The following is a 23,251-nucleotide window of genomic DNA, read 5'->3' as shown; positions in this document are numbered from 1 at the left end:
AAGCAGCACAATGTTACATCTTCATGCTAAACACACTTAATTATGCTTCATTTCCTATTCCAGCAGGTCAACTGGAACCAAATTTCTACTTCATACAGTGCAAGTCAACTGCTAAATGTCCTTTTGTGTTAGTTCTCTTAAATGTACATCACTGCCTATAGCTAGGAATTCAATTGCACCGAGTTAAGCGGATAATCTGAGTAAAAAGCTTAGCCCAAATGCACAATGTTAGTGACAGCATTTTGCAATTATTATCACCCATCCAGTCACCAACAGTAATAGCTCAACATTACTTTCTTGCAAGATGAGGCGCTATATCATTCGATGACTAATGTCAAGTCGATTCACTTCAAAGTCCCACAGAGATACCGTCACAGAATCAAAAAGCGATATACACAAATATTTATAAAACGCACAGCATTAGATATTAAAAATCTAACAATTATAAAATTTAACCCAGGGAGATGGTTTACAAGAATGAAAACATATCATTCAAAAATTTAAAAAAATAAAATTTTTAATTAAAAAATTAAAAAAAAAAAATAAATAAATAAATAAATAAATAAATAAATACAAGAAAATTGCCAGTATTCTCTCAAGAGCAAAAGATATTACCTTATTCCAGACCATAAACAAACAATTTATTTTTGATTAAAAAAAAAAAAATAAAAAGTAAAAAAAAAATATGTGGACGGGTACAAAAATTATAGGAGGGTAGAGAGTTCAGTAAGTGACGTCACTAACCTATCCACATTATATATCTTATCTTTCCAGGCAATAAAGTTTCGTATATTAAATTATAAAGTTGCTATATTACTCTTTGTTCAATATTTTCAAGACCTAAAGCTTAAGGAATACAACATTTTTAATAATTTAACGAAATCATACCTGTCTTGCAGGTTCCGTATTTGCTCCTGTAATCCATCGTTTTCGGTCTTGAGATTTCTCATTGCAGCAGAATGTCTAGATGCCTCACTTGTAGCCACCTAAAGGAACAATGATAACATTGGTGTTAGGCAAATAAACAAAAGAAATAGACTATACAAATCACAAAGACGGTGGAGATGATGATGATGGTGATGATGATGATGATGATAATGATGATGATGATAATAATAATAATGGAAGAGGGAAAAGGGAAGAAGGGGAGTGGGTGTCGATGAATAAGGCAGAGGTAGAGTATAAAGAGGAGGAAGAGGAGGGGAAGGAGGAGAAGATGATGAAGTAGAAGAGAAGAGCGCTTATGAAATAAATTTTGTGACAGAAACCTCTGATCATTTTACAAAAAGAAATAAACAAATTTGATATTTCATCACTCTCATACCTTTAGTTTGGCCTCCAATACTTTGAGTTCTTGGCTGTCCCCAATTTTCTTATCGTAAGACTTGATTTGTGAAACACTTTGGATACCGCCCAAATCTGATCTCTCTTTTTGGATTCCATCCAACTCAGTTTGAAGTTTCTGGCATGATATGATGTTATAAGGTAGATTTATGTTTGGTGTTTGTTAGCTTTCAGAATTTTACTGAATTTTAAAGTGTTATTTCTGACATTTCAGGTGAAATAAAAGCCATGAGACCCACCCCCCCCCCCCCCCCTAAAAAAAAAAGAAAAAACAAAACAAAAGGATTATTAAACGAGTGAACCAAGTAGCATAGGATAATGCTTCAGAGGATGCAAATATTATTTTTAAAATACATTCTACACCACAGTAAGCATATAGTAAATCCATATTTTTTAATAAGGTTATTAAGCAAGATAAAAGCATCCAAAGTAATCATTCCCGTATAACTGGAGCAAGATTTTCCATCACGTTTTGTGTACAGTAATTTTAAATTTCAATATTCTATATTAAAATAATGGCCATCAAAGATAAAACTAATACTTCAGAAGTTGTCAGTGAAAAGAGACGTCAAAGTTGTATTTGACAATGATTATTCATTAAGACACTTTGGCAGCTCTGCTTCAATTAAGAGATATAAGCTCATCTACTAAATGATTTATAAATACGCCCCAATTTATTTTCAATTTTTTTCCAAGGTTCAAATAACACATCAGCTGAGGAATGCTGATTTTTATGAGCAGGGAGAAAAAAAAGTTTTAAAAACTGTATCAACATTGACAAGCATATTATCGGGTGCCCTACCCACTTAACTAACTTATCGGGATCCCTAATTCAATACTTATAACCCTGACAGAAATTATATACATGTGGTACAGTGAATTTTATTCAGCTATTTACACAAAAACAACAGGCTCTGATGGACAAACAAAATAAAACTTTGACACATGATGACACAGTGTTAAACGAAGCAGATATATGAAGGTAAAAATTAGAAAAGAAAAAAAAGCTTTCCTTGGCTGGGGCTCAAACCAGGCCTTCTCATTGCCAGCTAAACTACAATTACAGAATTGAATTTGTCTGACTAATGAGATAATTCGATGTTTATATTCCTCACTAAGAAATCGAGTTATCTGTTGTAAACTTTCCACTATTTTAAAAATATAAACATTTCACCAAAACAAAAACAAAAAAGCAAGCCTGTTTTTTAAGAACAAATTTCAAACAAATACAATTGTTAAATGATCAGATAATATTACTACCGTATAAGTAACATGTATGGTAAGTAATTGAAAGGTCTGAGGTTTATCCCTTGAGATAATTATTTCTTGTAATTTTCTCTCTACTTTATATGGCATTGTGTAACTTGGGGCTAGACCATTTAGCATCATGACTTAATTTTATCATCAAGGTATTTAAAGTATAACATATACGAGAGAAAATTAACAGTGGATGGTGAAGCGCTTATAAATAAATAATTATTACCAGTATTTGTTGCTTGGCAGTCTTCAGTCTCCCAGATGTTGAGGTCAATTCTGACTGGAGTTTTTCCACGCTTTCCTTCAACTCCAGTTCTGATTTAATGGCCCCAAACTTGAATTTTTTCAACAAGACAACTTGCTGCTGTAGATGTTGGATACGGTTCTTTAATGACGAAATTTGTTTGGCTTCAACTGAACAACGTCGAAGAGAGGATTTGCGTAGTGAGTTGTTGTGAGAATGGAAAGTTTGTGGCCTACTTTGGTCATTTGAAGTCAGGAAGTTGATTGGGGAGGTGGCGAATTCTCTTAATTCCACTATAAGATATAAAACATCAGACAGTTTTAGTAATAAACTATGAAAAAATAGCTAATGGTATTGTCAATCATAATTCAAAGACAATTATATTCTCTTCAAATACCTTTCATCACTCAACCATTATTTATGCTCTTGTTTGAATAGAGTAATCAGTGGTTCTCTGATCAATCAATACTTAGGATAATAAAAATAGATTATTTTTTTTTCATAGATATCTTTATTCAACATCCATCTCTAAATGCTTTTTATATTTTAATCTGATTTTTAAATTCCACATTTACATAGTATAGTGAATATCACATGAAAAACATTCTATTACATATACGAACAGAAATATACAGCAGATAGTAAGGAATCTACCCTATATATAGAGGTACTTAGAGAAAATGAACTGCCTATGTGCTTATTCCCAGAAACATAAATCTGTAAGAGGCCGCTCGTGAAAGTTAAGGCAAATTGTCTGTTAATTAATATGGTCTAATCAAAATAAATCTTAAATCGCTTAAAAGGAATGGCACACAACAATTTATTTATTGTATAAAGCAATTGCAATACAAAATTTCTAGAGAAACACTAGATGTCAAAACATATGTAATATACCTACTCTTGTTATACTGATAGAAATCCAACTTTCACTTCTATTTTCATTTTTAAACTTAATTACACAACTTAATCCTCATTGTAACATAGCAATAAAATGAAGGCAAGAAAGATTGGTTTATACCCGTATCAGATTTTTTGGTAGAGGACTTGACACAAGGTCTCACAGGCTTGGCTGAAACTTTCTGTCGGCAAGGTCGAGGTACTAAATGGCGAGCAGAAGGTACACGACGAGGCTTTAAGGGGATTAAAAAAAAAGCATTGTACGTTTATTCTTCTTGAAAACGTTATGAATTTTCTAAATTGATCACTGGGGACTCATGAGATCAATTAATAAAGAAATACATTGCAATGTTCTTTCAAATCAACTCCTGTCAAGTTATTCATATACTTAAAAGATTACTAAAACTATAACAGATAAAGTTAAAATCAATAATGTTATCAAAACTATCAATGGCATTACCATGGAACTTCCGGGATACCATAAAATTAGCATCATTTTCTTACCCGTGTCAGGTTCCTGCATTCTTACCTGTTTAAATTCTTTTTACTTCTTATGTATTTATGCATTTTTTGATAGATTCCCTGTTGTATTCCTTGCATGCCTTATTTCATGTTTTTAATAATCAAAAATCACATAGGTCGTAATCACTCAAGGAGTTAAAATAACAATAATAATAACAAGAACAACAAGAACAACAACAAAAATGATGATGATGATGATGATGATGATGATGATGATGATGATGATGATGATGATGATGATGATAATAACAATAATTATAGACCATCAACAAAGCTCCACCTCTGTCTATCCTGATAGTTGCATCCTACCTTTCTTTTCTTGGTGTCCAGTCCTCGAGGCTTCCTGTCTTTGGCAGTTTGAGACTGAAGTACAATAGAATCACCCAAACTACCATCCTCAGACTGTGTGTCACTGTAAAATAGATCCAAAGTGGATTTTGTCAGATGTTATAAGAATAACTGGAACAGAAGCAGTTGAGAAAATATTGGGTTCCTGTTTGAATTAATAACAAAGTCTATAGAGTTCTTGGATTGGCTTGCAGATGCGCAAAATAAAGTAGGTGATGATGTATTTTCTACTAAGTCTCAGACTGGGATCAGTAAAGGATTTGCCAGACATTATATTGTATATCAGTGCCTGCTCTTCTCGTAAAATACCATTCTTTGGGTATTTGATTGCAAGTTTCAATGCATTGCCCTTTTTCGATTTTGCCTTCTTATAAACTCAGTTCAAAGCCCATAACACAGCATTTAAATATACGGACATATACAAATAAAAATTCTCAGACCAAAAAAAAAATAATTAAATAAATGAAAATCTTTTTCTGGCTTTCAAGAAATAATACTAAAACAAATATCATTGATAATTAACAAAAGCAGCAAAATTTGTTGAGTATAAATAATCATAAAGAGAACAAATTCAAGTCTTAAGGAGTATAAAAAAGTCGTAGAGAGATAAAAAAAAATTGTTGTAGAAAAATTGCAAAATTCAATGGAAAACCTTAAGTCATAGAGAGAATTTTAAAAAGTGATGGCAAACCGAGCAAACAAAATCAAAGCAAGCTGTAACAAAAAAAAACAAACAAAAAAAACCACAATAAAACCAATGGGGAAAAAAAGGCTAATGAAAAAAACACGTCAACGAAAGATTAATATTCTAGTTTACCTGTCATTCTGACTTATTTCTTCCCATCCATCCTCATTGAAATCCTCAAACATGTCTGACATCTTTTCGATGCTGGTATTTAATGTTTTCTGATACTGGAAAGGGAGGGGAAATGGGAATAAAAATACAATTTTTCTTTTCTAATTAGTTGTTGAATTACCGTTACATACACTGTTTTGACGGACAGATGATACAACTAAAGTCTGCTTATATCAACATCAATTCTCTATTTTGTAGTGAAGTAGATTATTAATGGCACCTTCAAATGAGTGAGAAATGTAGGGAGTTCCAGGTTCACAAACTACTTTCGACAATTTGTTATTTCCTTCAGCAAAAAAGATGGATCCCTGTTGCTTACATAGTCATAAGACATCCTTATATCGCATGTCTTTAAAATAGACACTTAAGAAAAGGTTACCAATAAAATGAATGAGAAATTTTAGTATTTTTAGTGGTTATTTTTTTGTTAATTTCTGGCGTCCAACAAATCATACAATGTGTACAGGAATGATCAAGATCAATGCATGCTTGAAATGTGATAAAGACGGAAGGCAAAGTTCTTTAAGATATTCTCCATCAACTGTGCTGTGCATTGATTGATGCTTCTACGTCTTTGTTATGCATTTTCATGTTTGATGTCATCCAAATTTCTAAAAAGGATTGTTGTTTTTTGTTCTCTATAATTCATGCTTGCAAGGGACTTTTTTTTATTGAGTGACAATAACCACTTTGGGTATCCATAAGATACGGTGCTCTGTGAGGTGATTTGCTCGAAGCCACACAATGTAGTGAGTGGGATGTGCACCAGGTATTTCTGGTTACAAGACAAAAACCACATCGTACCGCAGTGCTGCCCTTGTTTTCACAATCAATCCATATATCATGGTTTTTAAAAAAACAAAATGGATGTAATCCATCATTCAGATAAGATTTAAAATGTCGTTTTTTATTATATTCATTTCCTTTTTGCTTTCACTCAACCAATATATGTGACACTATCATTGCATAAAGTGGTATAAGTGTCCTATAGCAATCCCACCTTTTTAGACAATGATCCTTTTTTGTTGAAATTCACTTGCTGTTGTTTGGCTATAAGACGTGCTGAAACTTCCTTTACTAAATCATCAGCTCCAGCTTCTTGCTGTTGAGATGACAACAAAGTATTTTGGCTCTTCTCTTCTAATTGGTGGCGTAAGCTGTCAGAAAATTAAAAGGGAAGAACAGAAAATAGATGTTTTTTTGTTTTGTTTTTTACTTCACCTTATAAAACCAGAAAAACAATTGATCAAAAGTTATCTGACAAAAAAAAACAAAAAAAAAAACAAAAGAACAAAAAGCCTGATCATCAGCTTCAGGAGGCAATCTGCTCCCTAAACATTCCTTTATTTTATTATATTCTTTACCATAAACTACTTTCCATATTTTTGTTGTATATTTTTATTGCTCGAATTCATAGGCCTCAAAGGAAACAATAGAGTGGCTTGGACTAGTATGTTTTTCTTTTATTACAATATTGTCTTCTCAGGATCACCACATACAAATTCCTGATCTTTTCCTCATTTTCAAACATATGTATGAGACTATGATTGGAAACATTTAATAATTTAATAATTAACGATAGATAATCAATTAAGTTTGATGAAAAGTTTTAATTTTGGCATGTACAGCTATGACAATTAAGTCAACAAAACTTACTTTTGTAGCTGGTGTTTGATGTCTGCCAGTTCCATTCGATGGTTGGAGGCTTCTTGTTGTGTTGCAACAAGCTGTGTCATCAGTTTGCTGGAGATTTGATATAGCATTCGTTTTGTTTAAACAGCTTGTTTTACCATAAAGTCCAATTGAAGAAGAATGAAGAGGTATCATTTATATCAGTTACAATTTCTTTCCTTTATTTTTAGTCTGATGACCTTTTTTACACGTTATGTCACTTATCTTGGACTGTTAGATAAACATCATTTTTTCCCAATTTTAATGAATGATAACTTTTAAAGGAAATAAGAAACTGATGATTTCCCAAAGAAGTAAATAAATAAACTTTTGGGATGGAATTATCAAAATGGTTTGTATGGAATCCAATGTAGATCTTTCTGGACCACTTTTTACAGATATTTATTATTGAAATTAAACTCGTGTAGTAGAAAGCAACACAAAACAATTATAACGGTTTATTAATTTCATCTCAAACATTTCTGTAGAGCCCCTTTTAAGAATATAAGACATTAATGAAAACAAATGATAACTATCCAAAATCTTTGATCGTGTGTTTAAAAGACATCAGAATTAAGATCCCAAGATTACAAATAAAATATGTTCCACCACCTCAATTGGGGTGGACCAGACAGACATTTAGGTTTAAATCGACTATGAAGCAGTGTTTGAAGCTGACAAGATAAATGCCATTATTCTGATCATATTTCCTTAAAATTAAACGTTCACTGTCTCATTCACCCCAGTGGTCACAGGTATATACTCACCTCTTTTCCTGTACTAAATCATCTCTCTGAGTAACGGCATTCATCATCTCCCTTTCTAACCTTTCCATGTTGATTGTTTTGCTTTGAACCTTCAAATGATGAAAACCATTTACACGTAGGCCATTATTCATCAACTAACAAGCAAATAACCTGAGTTCCCGTCATCTATATACATTAAATATGCACACTACACATAGTGCATTTATACAGTTTGCGATGCCCCCTGTATCAAAGCTATATTTTTCCCCAAAACAGCCCAGGCGGAACTCAGAATTCAATTCCACATTGTATGTGCCACTTTGAGAGTAATTTATTAATTACAGTCTTACACAACATAATCTTTCATTACCAGCAAGCTCGCTGAGCTGTCTAATTGCCTATATAGTTATGTGTGTGAAATGTTTCATCCAAAAATAGAATGCTAAAATTAAAAAAAAATTAATACTTCAATATTCTCAATCATATGTCTATGCCCATTTCAAGCTTTATCTATTTGATGTGATTGAATGATAATTTGATGATTGAAAATCATTACATGTTTATAAAAACAAAACAAGACAGTTGCTTCTGTCTTGATAATGAAAAGCCTTTTTATCACAATATATAATAATGAATCAATCATCTGAACAACTGCAATCACTGGGTAGCTGGGTCTGATTTTAATCTGGAATAAAACAACACAGACCAACACCAAACATCCTGGACTTTTTCAGTATGGCTAATATCCAACCTCCTGCTACAACCTGGAGTCGTAAACTGACAGTATCTTCCAAACCAAACGTGAATTTAATATTTGTCCCTACCTGCTTCTTCAGGATATTAAGTTGATTCTCTGTGTCTCTTGTTTCCATCATGTCTCGCTTTACTTTTCGCAATTGAAACTCATGCTCTGATTTGGAAGGGATGACAAATTTTTAAAAATATATTGAAATTATAAATCCACATACGGTAAAAAAAAAATATTTTTTTAAAAAAGAGAAAAATTTAGTAACAACTTTGTACAAAAGATTGAATATTGTTAATTCAAACAGCAAATACTGTGCAGCGCAGGTTGTCAGGATAACAAATTTCAGATAAGCATCCATATTTCGATATTCATCTTTCCCTTTTGTTTCCAAGTGAGGAACATTTTGGAATAAATAACTTCTGTTATCAAGCTAAAGTACAATGTTGGGACTTAAAAAATGCATTAAATTCCTGTCCCTGTAATCTAAAAACCTCTGTTCCACCTAAGTTGTTGGGATTGGAAAAGTAATTTGGATTATGGAATCCCAAACAAAAGCAATTATTTCAAAATTAGTAACAGTCTTCAAAAATTTGTGATGTAAGCATTGTGCATTTTGCACGACATACAGCGCTACATATAATGAAGCACTGTCACTGTCATTCAATGAGAAGTGAGTGCATATGTTGACTAATTACTCACTCAACCAATTCTTACTGTATTACTGTCACCTGAATTCAAGAAGAAGAAGAAGAAGAAGAAGAAGAAGAAGAAGAAGAAGAAGAAGAAGAAGAAGAAGAAGAAGAAGAAGAAGAAGAAGAAAAAGAAGAAGAAGAAGAAGAAGAAGAAGAAGAACAACAACAACAACAACAACAACAACAACAACAACAACAACAAGAGAAAGAAGAAGAAGAGGAGGAGGAGGAGGTGGTGGAAAATGAGAGGAGGAAGATGAGGATCATGGAGAGGAAGAACAAGAGGAGGAGGAACAAGAAGATGAGGAGGTGGTGATGGAGAAGGCATGATTTACTGACATAAAACTAACCTTTGTGAGAAGCTATGAATGGACACCATAATGATTACTTCAATACAAAGACTAACCTTCTTGAAGGCTTTGAGCACAGACTTTGAGTTCATGAATGGTAGCAGCATCCTGACTTGTTTGGACTCGTAACAGATCCAACTCCTCTTGTAACTCCAATCTGTTGATAAATGACAGAGGGGACAACAGTGATGGTTTGATTGATGCTAAGAATAACAGAAAAATGTATGTCATGATATTTATAGTCAAAAGAAATTAATGGACAACAAATCGATTGGAGCCATACACCAGTTTATTCCAGTTTCAGTTATGTTGACTGGACATTAATCGTTGCTTGCTGCCCTTTGGATAGGACATTGGTCTATCCCAAAAAGAATTTACCACCAGCTCTAACTTACACCTAGACACCGAATCACTTCTGGTTGGACAATTCTTTTTCCCAATAAACTATCTGCAGATTTGGAACAAGTTCAGGTACCTTAATAGAGCATTTGACCAGCGCATAACTGAGAATGTATATCATGCTTAACTGAAAGAAACTAATGAATATTTTTTTTTTTGGTGAATTTTTTACCCTCTATCAATAAACGAGCAAAATACAACAAATTAATGATTAGCAGAGTACAGGGTAAAAACGTACTTCTCTGAATTTACACATTTGTTTACATCATCGGCATATGTCAATGATAATTTTTTAAAAAGAAACTAATGCAAATGTCTTATAATTATTTAGGATATAAATTTGATTTTCTTTCTGTGTCTTTTGATTCCATCATGCTCCACTTAAATTTCACAACTGAAATTTATGCTCTGATCGGAAAGGAGATCTCCTTAATATCAACATTAGTTTTCCTCCTCCTCTTCCTCTCCTCCTCCTTCTTCTTCTTTATTATTATTCCTCTAACAGTGATAAAAGCTGATTAAAGTAAAATTCTGTTTTATGCATTTATACCAAGAGTTGAAATGAGGAATGCAAGTGAAGATGTTTTCTAAAATCTGAGAATTCAGAATGTCCAAGTAAGTTTATCGGACACTTACTTTTCCACTGTCATTGACCTGTTCTGTGCTTTGAAAAACGCCAGCTCATTCCAGACTTGATCACTGTTTTCTTTCTGTAAAGATCTGGGATTGGCTCTTTTTGGTCGTTTGGTTTTACCCTTACTGTAAATAAATAGAAAGTAATGTTCATACTTTGTCATCTACCTCTAGAAAAGACTAAATATTTTTTACAGATATTTTTCTTTTCAGCTTCATCAACACTTAAGGAAATATGATAGAGACCTGCAAACTTGGTAGAATCTGATGATGATGATGATTATGATGATGATTATGATTATACTTATGATGATGATGATGATGATGATGATGATGATGATGATGATGATGATGATGATGATGATGATGATGATGATCCGTATTTAAGATAGCAGACCTATTGATTTTTGGAATCATTATCATTTGTATGAAACATATTTTATTAATATCATTACTGTTTTTCTTATCATTATCATTCTTCTTCTTCTTCTTGTTACAGTCCAAACCGGTTTATTGGGTCGGCTCAGTTCCCGACAAATAGTCCCAATTAAGCGGCGTTCCAATTAAGCAGTGGCATGAAATTGAGCAATTTTTCAGATTTACTATAGTCCATTTGCATTTATCCAGGCTTGTGACTGGCAATACAACTTCTAATGAAGAATGTGTTGGTTGTATAAATATTTTTAAACATCATTTTTAATCAAATTTCACCATCATCATCGTCATCATCAATATCATCATCATCATAATAACAATAATAATAATAACAATAATAATAATAATAATAATAATAATAATAATAATAATAATAATAATAATAATAATAATAATAATAATGATAATAATAATAATAATAATAATAATAATAATAATAATAATAATAATAATAATAATAATAATAATAATAATAATAATAGTGTACATTTGTTAAGCACAGCTTTTCCTGCTATATAATGCAGGCTCTGAGTGCAATACAATGACATGTACATATATCAAAAATATCAATACATCCATGCACAGCATGATTCCACTCACAAACACTTACACGTGTGCATGCACACACGCACACACACACACATACACACACACACACACACACAAACAACCAACAATAATATCATATTATGATAATGATGATGATGATGATGCTGATGATTATGAATATTATAATTATTTATTCTTATTATTATCATCATCATCATCATCATTATTATTATTATTATTATTATCATTATTATTATTATTATTATTATTATTATTATTATTATTATTATTATTATTATTATTATTTTTATTATTTAATAATTATTATTATTTATATTATTATTATTATTATTATTATTATTATTATTATTATTATTATTATTATTATTATTATTATTATTATTATTATTATTATTATTATTATTATATAATTATTATTATCATCATCATTATCATTATTTTCAGTAGTGGGACAACTTGTCTGTTAAAGAAAAGTGAAGCTCTCATTCCCACCATTAGCCTATGAGAGACCCTTGGGCAAGGTTGAGAACCCAAACCCCCTCTTCTCTCTCCTTCCAGGGTTGGTTAAGACATGATCAATTGATGGATAGTGATAAGCGCAACCAGCAGATTTTTAGAACTGGCCAACTCCAAACTGTGTCGAGCAGAAAATGCCAGAAAATAGTATTGGTTGGGGTAGCCCACCCTCTAAGGAAACTATCCTCACAGAAAGTATCTTCAATCCAGTTTGAGTAGCTCTATAAAGAATATCACTGTCTCTCATGTCTTGGATAGTGAATAGAGAAAGGCAATTTTATGAATTGCTTTAATGTGGTTAATATGGGTAATACAGTATGTATTTATTTATTCACTAATTCGGTCATTTGATCAAAGCTTTAAACTCTAGACTTAGTACTTCAAGCAACAGTATCAGAGGTCAGTGCCTCGCCAATGTCATAGAAGATTTCCTAGATGAAATCTAGATTACATACGAGCAAACATAAAATAATACAACATCACTCAACCAAAACTGTCAATGTAACAATTGATGATTGATTAACTTGTGTAAATCGAAAGCAGGAGTCGAATCAGTTACCAAAACAATGGCTTAAACATTCAATTCTTTTGTGCTAAGAGTATGACCTTACCCGCTCCCTTCCAGAGTTCTGATTTCTTCCCTGGCAAGCTTATAACTTGCCTGAAGATTTTGCATTCTCTGCCTGCGACTGTCATGAGCTCGTCTCAATTCCTCCACCTGTCTTGTCTGAAATGTTTTCATATGTACAAGAATAAGTCACAAGTTGCAGAGCTCAGTCACATCACTTTATGTTAAAAACTGGACTTCTCACAAATTCAACTGGCAGTGGTAATGAGTTTATAAATAATTACCCATATTTATTCAAAATTCCTCATTTAATAGAATTAAATTTTTGCATTTTCAAAAAATTTCACAGCCCCTAACAGGCCAAAATAAAAAGCATTTAAATCAATTCATCTATTCCTCATTTCTCTGATTTCAAAGACTTACATCCATATGAAATGACAAAATCAATCTATTGGGAAGAAAAAAAAACCCAACTATCTTCACAGCTATCCATTTTTCTAAGCACCTAACAAATATATACCTGTTTACTTTAACAAATGATAATAACCTTAAAGTTCAAGCTTGTTTCCAGGTCATCCATCGTCCTGTCACCGCTGGCTGTGTGGCAGGTTGAGTCTGAGATGCCATGTCGAGATGATGACAAAGAGCGGGACCTTGTTGGTTCTTGTCCAATCAATGGAGACCTGCCAATGTAATTATATAATACATTCATGGTTTGAAATTAAAAAATCCAAATGATCTTTTTATTTTGCTTTTCATTTTTGTTGTTGTTGTTGTTGTTTTTGTTGTTGTTGTTGGAAATATTATAATCCTCTTTGATTTAAAAAATGGTTATCATGCCCTCTAGAAAATGAATTTTGATTGGCAGAAAATTATTTGAAAAAAAAAAATCAGCGAATTAAAATTTTGTAATGTGATAAAAGGTCGAATGATAATGACCTATAAATAAAAAAGTGACAACTGACTTTCCTATTTGCATTGGACTAGAGATTGCTGGTTTCAAAGTGGTCACAATAAATCTTATTTACTTACTTACGTATCCGAACCAGCGACCACCTGAGCTCTAGCCCTTCAGTCTTGTGCCATGACGTAGAAGTTAGACGTCTTTTGTAGTCATTCCAGGTGACTATAAAGTGTGTTACTGATGCTTGGATTTGGTGGGAGGAATGTGCATCTCAGGTCTTCAAGAGGTTGGCATTCAAGCAAGTGGTGTGTTACTGTTTCATTGGGGTGTTGACATTGGGGGCAGGAAGGGGATGTGTCTTTTGTAATTTTGCTTAAATGGCTGTTGAGTGGTATGTGTTGTGTTCTTAGTTCTTCTGAGCTTATTTAGGCTATCAGTCTTTGCAGGAGTGATCATATGGGAAAACATACATCTACCTGTGGTGTTCATTGCCCAACTGTTCATCCATTCCTCTCTCTTATTTGTTTTGATTATTTGTTTCACTGTGTCTAAGGATACTGGAATTGATGGTTGTAAAAGTGTTGATCCAAGTCTGGCTAGTGTCTGCATTGTCATTTCCTGGTATATTTGTCACAATAAATCAGATTTGTAATCCTCATTTGTAAAGGTAAGTTCATTAGAATATTTGGTTAAAATTGGGAGATGGTGGGAGGTAAGGAAGACATCTTTTTCCAGATTCAGAATTAAACTTCAGTGAGATTAATTTCTTTTTTTACTATTTTTTTAATATAGCTAAAGAGTTGTTCATCTCTTTTTTTTCTTTCTCCTAAAAAAACAAAACAACAAAGTAAAAACAAAAACAAAAAAAACGTGGGCATTTATATAGCCCAATATCCACTAAACGTGCTCAAAGGCCAACAGAAAACTTAACATGAAGGACGAGACATGATGCCTAATAGACGATATTACAATTGTTTCGGACAGAGACAACACCATTTTCAATAATTGTTGATTGAAATGGCATTGAAATGTTTTGACGAGGCCAAAGCAGTCTGATTTCTTCATTTGGCAAGGTTATCTTACACCTAATAATAGATGAAGAGAGTTGAAACTTTAACAATGTATCAGTCATTGGGAGAGGTTACTGAATCAATGTTAGCAGGTAAAACCTTGCTGAAAAAAGGCGCTCTATTATGAAAATCTTACCGTCCTCTGGTTTTGTCCCTTTTGTCCAATGAGTCCACTTCCTGCCGAACAAAAGTGGTACAACAATATTATCAAAACGTTTTGAGGAAAGTAATAAATATTTTTATCACCAAAGCGTATATAAAATAATGCAATGGACAAACAACAGTGTCTTGCAAATATCATTATGAGCTGATTTATAAATGATAAGTGCAAAAAGGTTTAAAAGGTCTCAAATGTTAATCAGATTCAACAATGTTTGAAATATATTTTTTAATAAAATGATATACTTTTAGTACTCATGAACAATTCATATCCATATTTTCAGTGTTTCGCAATAGTTGCTTCACCTTATGACCATTGAACATTTAACATACAGGATGACACATGTAGTACCTAATGCAAGTGTACAATATTTGTGGACAAAGATAACATTTCATTACACAAGATACTATATCTGTCCTTCAGAGAGTAGGTAAAATTGTGCATATATGCCCTTCAAAATACAGACTGACAATGGACAAGATTTCAAAATTGAAGATACATCTGAAGTTGAAAGCAAATTTGATGCATTATCTTTTACAACAGCGACACAACCTAAAAGAAAAAATATGATATTTAAGAAAGTCCCGACCACCCAATGGATAGACCACTGGACTCCAACACAAATGGATCAAACTACAGGGAGATTTGTAGACATCTTCATCCATCTGTCCACAATGATTGAGAAAATGAGTCCACTAAATCTGGTGGAAAGTAATTTTTTACAACCAATTCAAAAGTGCAGCTAACAATATTGTTCTTTCAGTTTGATGTTATAGGAAAAAAAAGGATAGACTTCAGTTCAGTAGACCTGAATGCTTTGTATTATGTTTACGATTTGTTGTTTTTATTACCTTGACAATATCCAATAAACTACCACTGTACTCTGGGTGCATCGTAGTGGTTGCTGATTGTTGGTTGTGGCTGGGTAAGTTCTCTGTCATCTGCTGACATTGGAGACATGAGATGAGGTCATCTTTGTCCATCAGACTCTAAAGAAAGAAGTTAGCCTATTTGTTAAATGTGTCAAACTGGAAACTTAAAAAAAAAAAACCCAAAAAAACAAGTCACATACATAAAATTCAGAAAAGTGATTGGAGCAGGCAATAATAACAAGAAATAAAGTGAGTAGGAAAGTGCCAGAATACAATAGAGAATAAAAATTTCACGGCAGCGATGGGGGCTTGAACCCGCGACCTTACTGGTACGACAACTCTGCCTGTCTGGGGAGAGCATGACTCTACCGTATGAGCTATCCACCACTCAAAAAAAAAAGTGGTTTCATACTCTATGTCTATCTTAAGCCACTCTACCCAACTGGCACTTTCCTACTCACTTCATTTCTTGTTATACAGAAAATTCAAAACAGTAGGATAAATAAAACAAGTTGTTAATCTTCTAAATGACAAATTCAGATTCTCGTCAACACACAAGACAAAGAAGTTTGAATAATTATTCATTGTTATTTCTAATAGATTCCAATGGCTGTTCAACTTGTTTTGTTTTATCTCTAAGTAGGGCTTTGAAATGATGTTGCAATATGCCCTTTCCTTTTATTTTCGAGTAAAATGAAGCTTATGATATATCCCACAATAAGCTGATTTATGTTTGACACCTTCAATCTGATTAAAGCAAGCGGACACTCAATGAAAATTTGAAAAGGATTAACAAAAAGAAAGTTTAAAAAATCAGAAAAATAACTTCATGAATATTTTCTTTGTCTGCAACAAAAACATGCATGACAATCCAGATGGGTTCATCACCTTTTTCAGCTCCAAGACTTGCTGTCGTAAATCAGCCTCAGTTGCTTTGGCAGATTCATACTTAGCATTTACATCTGTAAAAAGCTGGATAAAGACAGAAAAAGAGATTACAGACAATATCATATTATTAAATTAAAATTCCGAGAGCAAGCATAGGGGTTCAATAAAAATCCTAAAAAGTTGTAGATAATATAGTATTTAATGTTGTATCACTTGCCCTAGCAATCAAAAGGTCTGAGGTTTATTTAACGGTCGATGATGGCTGTTTTTTTTTTAATGTTTCTTTTCCTGTATTTTTCCATCCGATTTGCTTTTTAGAACTAAATTTATGATATATAAGGATCAAATGAAAAAAAAATGTGAGCTGTCCTTTATAAATTCATTTGCATTACTGTCAATAGATGTATAATCTGCATTGTCTTTCCCCCAAAAAGTGCAAAATAGGGGTTACGAATAAATGCTATGGGATACATCAGTCACTTAAATTTTGTCAAAGTAAGAATTGCCAGATTGTTTAATTGATGCACCATGATAATTGGTGATATGATGTCAAAATGTAAATGTAGGTATGGCGATATCAATGATCAAGATCTTCAAGGTCTTCACGACAATATGAAATGAATTGTTGCGTTTTTACTTTTTTATTTCTCCTACAGGTATTGCTTTGGAGTTATAATAGTAAAAATCAATCATAAAAGACCTAATGTATCAAACCGGAACTGTGATTCAACTCTGATGTACTCTATTCATCCAAATTCATATGCTTTGAACTACATGTGGAGTGCATAATCCAATTTGAAAGTAGATCCACTGAATAAAACTAAATAACATTCTCACCAGCCGGTTTCTGATATACTGGGCTAAACATGAAGGGATAGAAATCAAAATCTGGTCAACAAGCCCTGGATTGTTAAAACCAGGTATTGGCATGCTAATTACAATATTATACAAGAGAATTTATGAAAAGGCAGATAATGGGAAGCTTGTTTATAAGGGAGTTCTTAAATAGATTTTTAACCCTTCATGCCCCCTTCCTACCTTATGTGCAAAACAAGGGGGTAGGGGGACTTTGACAATGATCAGTGTTTAAAAATACCAAAAGAAGTAGGAAAACATTGTTCATATCATGCTATAAGAGAGTTTATCAACACCAACTCCAAGGCACTAAGGTACTAAACAAATTCTCCTTTTTCTTTGTTTTCAGTTGAACTGGTAAGTAAATTATACTCTATATTTGAGAGAATTTTGATTGTTACAATTGTAGCAAATGTCACATATAAAAACTAACCTGTTGTAGTGATGTACTCTCAAGCGTAAAAGCATCTTCCTGATTTTTCATCACTGAAATTTAAAACGAGGTGTATTTGATTGAACAGTATTGTCAAGAAAATAGTTAATTTCAACAAGGGGGTGAAATGTGAATATATTACAGAATAGTCAGATTACAATAATCTCCTTCCGAGCAATTAATCAGGATTAATGAATCTTTCAAATATCAGTCCCTCCCAAATTCAAACTTAGTAGCCATGGGATCACTTCAGGGCTTTTTCACAAAGAAAAATTGTCAGCAGTACTATAATGCAAAGATTGATCGGAAAAGCTGGACTAACCTGGAAGCAACCGACCTTGAGTTTAAAGGGTTATTACAAAGCCAACAAACCTATCTTCTTGTTTTTTTAATGTTACAGAAACGTCAACAACAAAGCTATTTAATGTATTTGACCTGGAGGATGGAAGAGCTTTAAATATATCATAGTCCAGCCAAAGATAAAAGGTAACTATTATACTGTCTGCATTTCTGTCAAGGGATGAGAGGATGAGGAATAATAATTTTTTAAAACAGCTGGGGATGTTCAACTATTAAAGAAAATAAAAACACAAACGGAGTAGCAGGACAAAAATCGAGAAGAATCCCAGGAAAGAGTTGGATAGAAAAAAGTTGTTGATCCACACGATGAACTGAAGTCGTAATTGCTTTTGTCGTTGTAAAAGGTTTTTGAGTCAAAAATATTCTGAGTTAAGTTTTGTTTTGTTTTTGAAGCTAATTTATTTTTGTTATCAAAATTTTAACAGTCAACAACTTCAAGTATCTTGGTATTCGCTATATTTTTAACTAAATTGTTCAAAATTAAATGTTTTCATATTTGAAATCCAGATTATAAATTACAAATTCAGGAGGGAAAATCTTTCACCATCTCACTTCCCAGATTATAAAGACATGACTGTACAAACATGTATGATTACAAGTAGCCAACGACTCCCATTAAAAGCAATAAGTTAACAATACTTGTTGGACAGAATTTAAAAATTACGTAAAAATGTACATAATGTTTCATTTTCAAACTTTGGGAGTAAATATATTCTTAAGACTACATTGCAATCTAGCAATGGTATAATTATATTGACATTTGAATCGTAATCTCCTAGATTTATGATCTTTGCCTAATAATTAGAGGATCTGTGGACACACAAAAAGAAGAAACTTAGATTAAGTAAGAAAGTGTTATAGCAGAGATATGAAAATGAATAATACCAAATTATTTAAAAAGTGATGATGTCATTTTCTAACAATACTTTTTAATTTTCAACATTCTCCTTTATTCAATAAGGTTGGCATCCAACCAAAGAAATTAACAGAATTACTTTTTTGTGTATCTTGCTGCAGAGACTGTAGTTGCCGTATTAAATCAGCCTGTTGACCAGAGTGTTCAGTCAGCTGATTGTGAGCCATCCATAACTCTTTCAGTTCTTTCCTGGTTGAAACAAACCAAAAAAAGTAATGGAATTCATGCAACAATAAGCGATGTGATAAGATATGCTAGCTACATGATTCAGTGTCTTTATGATAGTAAAATCAAAGTTCTCTTTTCAATGATAAAGTAAAATCACACAGATTACGAACAAACAAAAAAAAGTTGTCAATACATGTAACAAAAACAAAACCTCAAAAAAACATATGAATTACAATATAGAAGAATTCAGGGAGACTGATTTTTTTTTTTCATTTTCAAGTACCAAAATTACTAGAGGAGACCATTTTAAAATCTTTTTTTTTTGCAGATGCAAAACCAACATAAGGAGAATTTCTTTATAAATAACAGACTAAAACTTTGGAACAGTATCAAGTATAAAACAAAAAATGCCGCTTCTGTAGGCGTATTTAAAAAAATGCTTTAAAAAAAAAAAATAAGATGGTCATGACCCCATTATTATAAAAGATGAAATTGTTGAAAGAGTAGAAGAATAAAAGTATCTGGGGGGGGGGGGGGTTGTCATTGACGAGAAGTTAGAGTGGACAAAAAAGTCCACTTATGCCATCAAAAAGCAACGAGAATGTATTTTTAAAGAAAACTCAATGGACTGAATTTGAACAATAGGCTGCTTTTTTTCTGTTTTATGACACATGCATTATCAGTGTACCACGCTACTGTTTGCCAGCCTGGGATAGCAATAACAAAAGATCTGAAAAGTCGAAGATCGACAGAGTTTGAAACTGCCAGAAAATGCTAAAATTTCCTTCAATTTTAGATTTTGATTATTTTTATCTGAAATCATGTAATGAAAAAATCAAAAAAGTCATTTGAGACGAATCTCATCCACAACACAAAGAGATTCAACTCAGCAAAAGACGCGGTCGTCTTCTGCACTGTGTCACAAAGAAACAAAGACATTTTAATTCTTTTCGCCCCACGGCTGTGAGAAACAATGCATCGACACTTACTTAGACTTAATTATAGTCCCATCTTATAAGAGAGATTGAATTTTCACAGTCATTGATAGTATTAACATAATAGACAGTAACTAACATATGATATTAAATTTTGTGTCCTGTCTTAAATTTACAATTAAGGTTATTAAAAAAATTTTTAAGCTAACATATTCATTTATCTATATATGAAATAATGATAATGTTATAGAGAGGTGATTCAATAATTATATTTATACATTTTACTGCTTAGAAATAATATATAACTCCTATCCAATCTCTTCTCTACATTCTTTTACTTTAAAACAAATTATAAATATTTCTATGAATAAGCTGATAACCAAAATACTGTGATTGTGCAAAATAATTTATTTATTCGTCAGAGTAAATATTTACACAATCGCAATTCCACAATTTTTATGTATTATCCCTCTCTACTTTTAGTATAACATCATTTAACTTTTACCGGTTTATAAAGTATCTTCATATTCATTTGATTATTTATTTATTAATATAATTATATTGAAAACATTCTATTGCAAGAATTCTATTATAAGTGTATTATCGACACATAGTCACCATATATCCTCTTATTGTTCCACTGTACTTTTTAAGACTTTTAATATTCTTTGCCAACATTTATTTAATTTCATTACATTTGATATTACTTTTAAATATAACCGAATATAGTTGTGATACAGAATTATAATTTCTATACAAGGACGAAAAAAGTATATCTTAACTTATCTTAATCGATTCCCAATATAATCATGATTAGATTTAAATACACAGGGTATTCAAAGGTCAGTTGGCCTAAATTACCCTTCACATAAAATGATATGTTATGATTACATAACAACGCATACCTGACATTTTCTAACTCTTGATTCTTGAACTCCAAATCTCGTCTCTGCTGGGCTGTTTGTGATTCATATTTTGACAATCTGTATGTAGAGTCTTCCACCTGATGATGTCAGCATAGACATTTACATCGTTTATCATTCTCATTCGTTGTATACTTACTTTACTTCAACTAGTTACACAGTTGGATTTCAAAATGTATTGTAAATAACTAGAATGGATCATTTGACCAATATTGTGAAAATTATATTGACAGTCTGATGACTGAGCACAAGAAAAAACATGAAATGATGAAATAAAGATTACTTATCCTTAAAGAAATTATAATTTAGTACTACTGTGGTATAATCAATGTAGAAACTTTTCCTTCATATAGCACACTTATCACCACTTGGTTTTATACACAAATACTCTACCAGAAATATTAACGCAAGTGTTGAAACATAATCTGTTTATTCCATATCCATGCTATTGATTAGGCCATGTAGTTTGATTTAAAAAAAAAAAAGTCATGTATTTCCTTTTCAATTGTAATTGTTTATCAAAACATCAAAACTATTTCTCTTTCATTTACCTCCATAATTTTCTTCTTTTTTTTTTTCAGTCTACAACAATCAAACAAGGCACTTTTTCTCTCTTTTTTTTATGTACATTTCCAACGCTTACCTCTCTAACCAATTCTTCAAATTTCACCATTTTTTGAGACACTTCTTGCTCCAAGTTCTGTGACAAATACAAAAGAATCTTAAAATAAGTAAATGGCCTGCTCTAAAAAATTACCTTTTACCAAACCTATACCATAACAACATCCAATTTATGAGAGAAGAGCAACAATAAAATAAAAATTAATTTATCATAGAAGTCCAATGGGTTAGTGGATTGGCAAATGAAATTGAATTAAGGAATTTATAGATATAAATATTTCACTAAATAAAGACAAAGGGAACAATTCTAAATAGCTAGAGGAATAAATCAGAGCTGACAAAAAAAGTGTTCTAAGATACATATTATAATAACTTGACAAATAAATAGTGGCTGAGCAAGACATTTGACAAAGATATTTACTATGGACCCCATGAGAATTTGGAGTTTTAAAATGGACTACTAGGCTAGCAGAAAATGGCGTAGACGTGACAACATGCCTCAATTTTTCTCTTGGTAGAAGATGACATCAGGTCGACAAACTGTTTGCAGTTGTGTTGGCGCTGGTTGAGAGCATAATTTCCCTTCCCTACACCATCCCATTGGGGTCCGATTTTTTCCGACCCTCCTGTCCACCCAGCAGTGATTGGGTAGCTGGGTCTGTTAGATCTGATGGAAAGCACTTTGTGATAGACTAGCATCCTATCCTAAGGGTAGCAAGCATTGCTATTGTCCGTCTCACGCTATAGAGCCCGGGATAAACTCCGGCTCTATAGGCCAAATATAACGGCTCTGAAGGACTACTTACTTTACTTACGCCATCCTATTCAGATAAATTACCTATATTAAAGGTTCATGAATGGACTGATGGGGTATTGGAAAGGGTGGAGTCTGAAAACAAGTCTCACATCTCTATCACCCCTACTGATAATGAATATTTGACTTTATCTTCATAAATGAATAAGCAATTCCTCATGCTATTGTAGTCAAACCCATAAATTCTGAGGGGTGGAAGGTGCATCGCTTTTGAAAAAATATGCTGCATACCGGTGTAGTTTGTCCTTTGCATGACCTAGATCCAAATTTTTGTTTAAAATGATCAGCTGAATGCATTTTGTTCAATGCAACAATGTACTGTACTGGGGTTCACCAACTTATCAAACTTTCTCATAAACTCTAAGTACTGTTTCTCATTTCTCTGTCACATATGAGATTTCAGACTCGAGACCTGAACTGTTGTTTGTGGAAGACTTCCCATGTTAGACTTATGGTTAGAGTCCTGAGTCTAACTGATAATCATAATCAACTATTCCTTTCAATTTTGTGGCCCATAACAAGTATTTGCAAATGAG

The 23,251-nt window shown here is 32.4% G+C and overlaps 1 protein-coding gene across 4 annotated transcripts in view; it reads right to left on the bottom strand.

The window, feature by feature from the left end:
* The window catches only part of LOC144965122 (centlein-like), a 44,092-nt gene that overhangs the window by 7,892 nt on the left and 12,949 nt on the right, over positions 1–23,251 (bottom strand). For all 4 annotated transcript variants that reach the window (XM_078900077.1, XM_078900073.1, XM_078900074.1 and 1 more), the window contains exons 9-29: positions 21,924–21,980; positions 21,263–21,360; positions 19,334–19,443; positions 17,979–18,031; positions 16,691–16,774; positions 15,782–15,919; positions 14,907–14,947; positions 13,344–13,479; positions 12,840–12,955; positions 10,711–10,833; positions 9,732–9,832; positions 8,710–8,795; positions 7,907–7,995; positions 7,125–7,211; positions 6,469–6,625; positions 5,430–5,524; positions 4,574–4,676; positions 3,864–3,975; positions 2,828–3,138; positions 1,325–1,462; positions 889–986 (exon numbers count right to left, since the gene is read on the bottom strand). In XM_078900077.1, the coding sequence (XP_078756203.1) occupies positions 889–986; positions 1,325–1,462; positions 2,828–3,138; positions 3,864–3,975; positions 4,574–4,676; positions 5,430–5,524; positions 6,469–6,625; positions 7,125–7,211; positions 7,907–7,995; positions 8,710–8,795; positions 9,732–9,832; positions 10,711–10,833; positions 12,840–12,955; positions 13,344–13,479; positions 14,907–14,947; positions 15,782–15,919; positions 16,691–16,774; positions 17,979–18,031; positions 19,334–19,443; positions 21,263–21,360; positions 21,924–21,980 (2,333 nt within the window). The remainder of the gene's footprint in view (positions 1–888; positions 987–1,324; positions 1,463–2,827; positions 3,139–3,863; positions 3,976–4,573; positions 4,677–5,429; positions 5,525–6,468; positions 6,626–7,124; positions 7,212–7,906; positions 7,996–8,709; positions 8,796–9,731; positions 9,833–10,710; positions 10,834–12,839; positions 12,956–13,343; positions 13,480–14,906; positions 14,948–15,781; positions 15,920–16,690; positions 16,775–17,978; positions 18,032–19,333; positions 19,444–21,262; positions 21,361–21,923; positions 21,981–23,251) is intronic.

The sequence above is a fragment of the Berghia stephanieae genome, chromosome 2 (genome assembly GCF_034508935.2).
Source record: "Berghia stephanieae isolate SIO BIC M18660-M18661 chromosome 2, UCSD_Bste_1.3, whole genome shotgun sequence".
In the NCBI taxonomy this organism is placed as follows: domain Eukaryota; kingdom Metazoa; phylum Mollusca; class Gastropoda; order Nudibranchia; family Aeolidiidae; genus Berghia; species Berghia stephanieae.
Note: the sequence above shows the minus strand (reverse complement) of the source record. Positions and strands in the feature narration are given on the sequence as shown.